Source organism: Ursus arctos, unplaced genomic scaffold (genome assembly GCF_023065955.2).
Source record: "Ursus arctos isolate Adak ecotype North America unplaced genomic scaffold, UrsArc2.0 scaffold_22, whole genome shotgun sequence".
Taxonomy (NCBI): Eukaryota; Metazoa; Chordata; class Mammalia; order Carnivora; family Ursidae; genus Ursus; species Ursus arctos.
In genome coordinates this window covers 19,067,021-19,074,929 of record NW_026622897.1, presented here as the reverse complement: position 1 = coordinate 19,074,929, position 7,909 = coordinate 19,067,021, and the positions used below count along the sequence as shown (strand labels likewise).

Genomic DNA, 7,909 nt, shown 5'->3' with positions numbered 1-7,909 from the left:
TGTAGTATTACTGGACGCATCGTGCATATCTTTCCTTCTCCAGAGAGAAGCTGTCAGAAAGGGCTTTTCAATCATTTATTCTATGCTGAGCCAGGGGAAGGAGCTCTGGTGACTTCCAGTGACACACCAACTTTTTTGTTTCTCTCCATGGGCAGGTAAAACATGGTGAGTCCTGTATCCCCTCTGCTTTCTGACACAGACTATCTAGAAGCCGGTCTCCTAGGCACACGTAATAAAAGTTGGGGCATTGGACAGATGGTGCAATTCTTTCCCTCCCCAGGGAGAGGTCAGGAACTGGGGTCTTGTCCCACTTTGAAGGTGCTGTGCGAGGATAACTGTTATAAAAAGAGGATATCTAGAATTTCCCTAAAATGTTAGGGGATGTGTGTAGCTTCATGTTTAACTCGGAATAGGCCTACCTTAACTACTGTCTGAATTTCTTATGAAGGGAATATGTATGTGAAACATTTTTGAATCAGGGTGTTCACGGAGGGCAGGAAGTTCTAGGGCTCCTCTTCTGCCAAGTTGCTGACCTGGAAATGGGCATTTATTTTTGGCTCCTCTTGGGGGATATCCCATCCCTAGAATGGAGGGAAACCTTGAGTAAAATTTTGAGTCCCTAAGGAATTAAGGACACATTGTGGTCCTTTGTGTAACTACATCCCCTCAAGACCCTATTACACCAGAAACCATTCCCTGTGGAACAGACCGAGCAAGCTTCTGCCCTGTTTATAGCTGAGTTCATTATATCATCACACTCACTATAAGTCTTCTGTGATTTATGAATTGTCAAAATGATAACAATAAAGACTGTTAATTTTGGTCTGCTGCTTAAGAGGACTCATAATCAGAAATTGTTATCTGAGGTTCCGAAGGATTTGCAGGGCTCGTCAGAATTTACGTGTAAGCTGTGTCCTCATAGAATCCAAGGGAGCAAAGCCAGAGAGACTAAATCTGCCCTTTCAGAACCACAGGGGTAATACTGGTAAGGAATCACCAAGGTGTTCTTGCCTAAGGAGGGTGAGTTTTTAAATTTCATTTATATTCCTATCTTTCTTTTGTGATGGAAGTCTAGCGATCTGAGATATTCCACTTTCTTTCCAGTTTTGCAGTCTTCAGACTCAGGTGAATTGGTCGTAGGACCTGTTTAGGGGAGGGTGATGGAGCAGGGAAGATTCAGAGACATTATTAGTTTCAAAGATGCAATTAATTTATTGGTCAGTTCCATTGATGGAACTCTCACTCTGGTACATTTGTTGTTCTTACTCTGTACATGGGGCAGGAACTTATACTCCCCTAGACTCCGGTCCTTTATTTTTGGATTAGAACAGTGTTCTTCATTCCCACCACATGAAGTCCAAACGCCATGAATGCCAGCACCAGATTGGTGGGGTGCTGCCTCCATTTTACTGGTTAGGGGAGGGGTCATGTGGTCAAAGAAATGAAATGAGAGAAGGCAATTCTCTCCTCATCCAATCTTCTCCCTTAAACTTTGGTTCTCACAGTAGCACTGGTCTTTATTTTGTAGACTAGGTTTTGATGCTCTTTGCTTATACAGTTTATAAAGTCTCTAATAAGGGAATGTCTATGTAACTAGATTCATGATAATGGCAAAGCAGGTTGAGGGTCCAGTTGGGGTTCTTGAATATTCCCAGTACAAACCCAACTCTTGTGAGAGGAGATATGATGGGAAAAGTTCTCCGTGTAATGTTTTTCTCCTGTGTCCACAGATCCCTTTAGAGAAGAATGGCTCCTGGAAATGCTTCCTTTGTGACTGAATTCATTCTGATGGGGCTCACAGACCTACCATATCTCCAGCTCCCTCTGTTCTGCCTGTTTCTAGTCATGTATGTTTTCACTGTGTTGGGAAATTTATGCTTGGTAACTCTAATTGGGCTGAACTCACACCTTCACACCCCCATGTACTTTTTCCTCTTCAATTTGTCCTTCATAGACATTTGTTATTCTTCTGTGTTTACACCCAAAATGCTGGTTCACTTCACATCAAAGAAGAATATTATCTCCTACAGGGGATGCATGACTCAGCTTTACTTTTTCTGTTGTTTTGGTATTTCTGAAGCTTATGTGCTGACATCAATGGCCTATGATCGCTATGCAGCCATCTGTAACCCACTTTTGTATCATGTTGTCGTGTCGCCTAAAGTGTGTTCCAGTCTTATGCTTGGTTCATACTTGATGGCATTTTTGGATGCCATGGCTCACACTGGATGCATGCTGAGACTGACCTTCTGTGACGCAAACACCATCAACCATTATTTTTGTGACATCCTCCCTCTGCTCCAGCTCTCCTGCACGAGCACTTATGTCAATGAACTGGTGGTTTTCTTTCTGGTGTGCATCAATGTGATTGTGCCCAGTGTCACCATCTTTGTCTCTTATGGTTTCATCCTCTCCAGCATCCTGTGCATCAGCTCCACTGAGGGCAGGTCCAAAGCCTTCAGCACCTGCAGTTCCCACATAGTTGCTGTTTCTCTCTTCTTTGGATCAGGTGCATTTATGTATCTTCAGTCATCTTCTGCTGTGTCTATGGATAATGGGAAAATCTCCTCTGTCTTTTATACCAATGTGATTCCCTTGATGAACCCTTTCATTTACAGCTTGAGAAACAGTGACATTAAACTTGCTGTGAGAAAAACTCTGATTAGGAGCATGAATTGATCAGAAACAGGGTCTATCTGTGTAGGGATTCTGTGTGTTTAAATAAAATACCTTTAGTGGCAATCTTCTTAGCATTTTTCCTTAATATGGTAAAGGAAGTTTGAGTCTCACAATTTTTAGTCTTTATAAAGTAGGTCTTCCTCTTTTCCTCACCAATACCATACTATCTTCTCCACCTTTTTGTTCTGTTTAGTAATAGCATTAAGTAAAAACATGTTGTCTTTTTCCTCCCATTTTCATTATCAACTTGTTTTTTCCTCTGGAACATGAAATGGTCTTTAAAGTATTGAATTAGAAGGGTGACATTGTATAATTGTGGGTGTTCTTATCAGCCACTTGGTATTAGAATATGTATCAAGGGCACTTGGGTGGCTTGATAAGTGTCTGCATTTGACTCAGGTCATGATCTTGGGGTCTGGGATTGAGTACTGCATTCGGCTCCCAGCTTACCAGGAAGCCTGCTTCTCCCTCTCCCTTGCCCCAACCCCTGCTTTTGCTCTCTTGTCCTCTCTCTCTCTCTCTCTCAAATAAACAAATAAAAAATAATAAAAGAATATGTATCAGATAATCTGTTTGTAATCTCATTTTTTCATCTCCAGTTGAAAAGAACGTCTCCTTTCAATGCTAGAGGTTGTGGTTTCTGTAATGATGAGGATTTTCCATTTTGCTTATGTAGACATCATGACCAAGAGGTTTATTTTTGCCAGACTTTTCTCTTCTTTTTAAAAAATTTTTTTTTATTATGTTATGTTAGTCACTATACAGTACATCATTAGTTTTTGATGTAGTGTTCCATGATTCCTTGTTTGCGTATAACACCCAGTGTTCCATGCAGTACGTGCCCTCCTTACTACCCATCACCAGCCTAGCCCAATGCCCCACTCTCCTCCTCTCTGTAACCCTCAGTTTGATTCCCAGAGTCCATAGTCTCTCGTGGTTCATTCCCCCTTCTGTTTATTCCCCCTTCATTCTTCCCTTCCTTCTCCTACCCATTTCCCCGCTATTCCTTATGTTCCATAAATGAGTGAAACCATATGATCATTGTCTTTCTCTGCTTGACTTATTTCACTTAGCATAATCTCCTCCAGTCCTATCCATGTTGCTGCAAATGTTGGGTAATCATTCATTCTGATAGCTGAGTAATATTCCATTGTATATATGGACTACATCTCCTTTATCCATTCTTCTGTTGAAGGGCATCTCGGCTCCTTCCAGACTTTAGCTATTGTGGACAATGCTGGTATGAACATTGGGGTGCTTACGGCCCTTCTCTTCACTACATTTGTATCTTTGGGGTAAATATCCAGCAGTGCAATTGCTGGGTCATAGGTTAGCTCTATTTTTGACTTTTTGAGGGACTTCCCACTGTTTTCCAAAGTGGCTGTACCAACTTGCATTCCCACCAACAGTGTAAGAGGGATCCCCTTTCTCCACATCCTCTCCAACATTTGTTGTTTCTTGCCTTGTCCATTTTTGCCATTCTGACTGGTGTAAGGTAGTATCTCAATGCAGTTTTGATCAGAAAAGACCCTGAATCACCAAGGAAGTGTTGAAAAAGAAAAACAAAGCTCGGGGCATCACATTGCCTGATTTCAAGCTATATTACAAAGCTGTGATCACCAAGACAGCATGGTACTGGCACAAAAACAGACATATAGACCAATGGAACAGAATAGAGAACCCAGAAATGGACCCTCAGCTCTTTGGGCAACTAATCTTTGACAAAGCAGGAAAAAACATCTAGTGGATAAAGACAGTCTCGTCAATAAATGGTGCTGTGAAAATGGACAGCTATATGCAAAAGAATGAAACTTGACTACTCTCTCACACCATACACAAAGATAAACTCCAAATGGATGGAAGACCTCAATGTGAGACAGAAATCCAGCAAAAGCATAGAGGAGAACATAGGCTGTAACCTCTTCGACATCGGCTGCAGCAACTTCTTTCATGACACGTCTCCAAGGCAAGGGAAACAGAAGAAAAAATGAACTTTTGGGACTTCATCAAGATAAAAATTTCTGCACAGCAAAGGAAACAGTCATCAAAACAAAGAGGCAACCCACAGAATGGGAGAAGATATTTGCAAATGAAACTACAGATAAAAGGCTGGTATCCAAGATCTATAAAGAACCTCTCAAACTCAATACATGAGAAAAAAATAATCAAATAAAAAAATGGGCAGAAGATATAAACAGACACTTTTCCAATGAAGACATACAAATGGCTAACAGACACATGAAAAGACTTTTCTCTTCTTTTACCTTTTACAGTCAAACCAACACATAACTGATCATCAAAATATATTTATTGTACGGCTGGGAAAGTGAAGCTCAGAGTAGTCAGATTTACCTGAAGTCACACAGCTTTATAAAGTAAGCGTTTAGACCAAATTGTCAGCCTTCTGATTTCACATCTACTACTCTTTGTAGTCTATTCTGCTCTGCTTTTTTTTTTATAGCTTCCAGTTTTTATTTAAATTCCAGTTAGTTAACATACAGTGTCATATTAGTTTCAGGTGTAGAATTTCATTATTTATCACTTATATCCAATACCCAGTGCTCATCACAACCAGTTCCCTCCTTAATCCCCATCTCACGTTTAACCTATCCCCTTGCCCAGCTCCCCTCCAACAGCATGTTTGTTGTCTTTAGTCATGAATCTGTTTTATGGTTTGCCTTCTTTTTCTCCCCCCACGTTCATTTATTTTGTTTCTTAAATTCCACATGAGTTAAATCATATGGTATTTGTCATTCTCTGAATGACTTATGTCACTTAGCATAATACTCTCTAGCTATATGGACATCTTTGCAAATGACAATATTTCATTCTTTTTAGGGCTAACATTTATACACACATGCACACACACATACACACAAACACACACCTCATCTTTATCATTTCATCATTCAGTGGATATCTGGGCTCTTTCCATAATTTGGCTATTGTTGATAATGCTGCTGTGAACATTGGGGTGCATGTGTACCTTGAATCAGTATTTTTGTATCCTTTGAGTAAATACCTACTAGTGCAATTGCTGGATCATAAGTTAGTTCTATTTTTAGCCTTTTGAGGAACCTCTATACTGTTTTCAAGAGTGGCTGCACCAGTTTGCATTCCTACCAACAGTGTAAGAGAGTTTCCTTCTATCCTCATCCTCAACAACATTGTTGTTTTCTGTGTTGTTGATTTTATCCATTCTGACATATGTGAGATGATATCTCATTGTAGTTTTGATGTGTATTTCCATGATGATGTGTGATGTTCAGCATCTTCTTATGTGTCTGTTGGCCATCTGTATGTCTTGTTTGGTAAAATGCGTATTCATGTCTTCTGCCTGTTTTATAACTGTGTTATTTGTTTTTTGGGTATTGAGTTGTATACGTTCTTTATATATTTTGGATACTAACCCTTTATCAGACATGTCATTTGCAAATATCCTCTCCAATTCTGAAGGTTGCCTTTTAGGTTTATTGATTGTTTCCTTTATTATGCAGAAGCTTTTTATCTTCATGAAGTCCCAAAAGTTCATTTGTGCTCTTGTATCCCTTGCCTCTGGAGACATATGTAAGATGTCAAATGGTTACTACCTGTGTTCTCTAGGATTTTGATGGTTTCCTGTTTAACATTTGGATCTTTCATCCATTTTGAACTTATTTTTTTGTATGGTATAAGAATGCGATCCAGTTTCATTCTTTTGTATGTTGCTGTCTTGTTTTCCAAACAACATTTGTTGAAGACACTGTCTTTTTTCCATTGGCTGTTCTTTCCTGCTTTGTCGAAGATTAGTTGAGCACATAGTTGTGGGTCCATGTCTGGGTTTTCTCTTCTGTTCCATTGATCTATGTGTCTGTTTTTGTGCCACAACCATTCTGTCTTGATCACTACAGCTTTGTAGTGTAACTTGAGGTACAGAATTGTGATGCCTTGTGCTTTACTTTTCTTTTTCAAGATTGCTTTGGCTATTCAGGGTCTTTGTGGTTCCATACAAATTTTAGGGTTGTTTGTTCTAGCTCTGTGTAAAATGGTGGTGGTGTTTTGAGAGAGATTGCATTAAATGTGTAGATTGCTTTGGGTAGTACAGATGTATTAACATATTTGTTCTTCCAATCCATGAGCATGGAATGCTTTCCATTTCTTTGTGTCATCTTGTATTTCTTTCATCAGTGTTTCATGGTTTTTAGAGTGCAGATCTTTTATGTCTTTGGTGTAGTTTGTTCCTAGGTATCTTATCGTTTATGGTACAATGTGAATGGGATTGGTTCCTTGATTTCTCTTTCTGCTGCTTCCTTATTGGCATATAAAAATGCAACGGATTTCTCTATATTGATTTTGTATCCTTCATCTTTAACTGAATTCATATGTGAGTTCTAGCAATTTTTTGGTGGATTCTTTGGGTTTTCTATGTAGAGTACTATGTCGTCTGCAAATAGTGAAAGTTTGATTTCTTCCTTCCAGATTTGGATGCCTTTTATTTCTTTTTGTTGTCTGATTGATGAGGCTAGGACTTCTAGTACTATCTTAAATATTAATGGTGAGAGTGGGCATCCTGTCCTGTTCCTGACTGTAAAGGAAATTCTGCCCCCCCCCAACGAGGATGATATTATCTGTGGAGTTTCATCTATGGCTTTTACTATGTTGAAGTATGTTCTCTCTACCCTAATTGGTTGAGCGTTTTTATCATGAGTGGATGTTGTACTCTGTCAGATGTTATTTCTGCCTCCATTGATAGGATCATATGGTTCTTATCCTTTCTTTTATAAATGTGGTGTATCATGTTGGTTGTTTTGCAAATATTGAACCACCCCTGCAGCCCATGAATACATCTCACTTAATCATGATGAATTCTTTCAATGTACTGCTAGATTGTATTTGCTAGTATTTTGTTGAGAATTCTTGCATTCCATGTTCATCAGGGGTATTGGCCTATTTTAGTTCTCTTTTTTAGTGAGGTCTTTGTCTAGTTTTGGATTCAGGGTAATGCTAGCCTCATAGATGAGTTTGTAAGTTTTCCTTGCATTTGTATTTTTTGGAATAGTTTGTGAAAAATAGGTATTAACTCTTCTTTAAATGTTTGCTAGACTTTCCCTGTGTAGCCCCTTGTCCCTGGACTTTTGTTTGTTGGGAGATTTTTGATTACTAATTCAATTTCTCTGCTTGTTATTCATCTGTTCAAGTTTTCTATTTCATCCTGTTTCATTTTTCATAGCTTATATGTTTCTTGGAATTT

General features: G+C 39.1%; 1 protein-coding gene across 1 annotated transcript; it reads left to right on the top strand.

Annotated features, from left to right (window-relative positions):
* Positions 1-1,746: 1,746 nt before the first annotated feature.
* LOC113249834 (olfactory receptor 145-like) lies at positions 1,747-2,679 on the top strand. The gene has a single exon (XM_026491277.4). The coding sequence runs from the start codon at positions 1,747-1,749 to the stop codon at positions 2,677-2,679; it is 933 nt and encodes a 310-aa protein (XP_026347062.3).
* Positions 2,680-7,909: the final 5,230 nt, after the last annotated feature.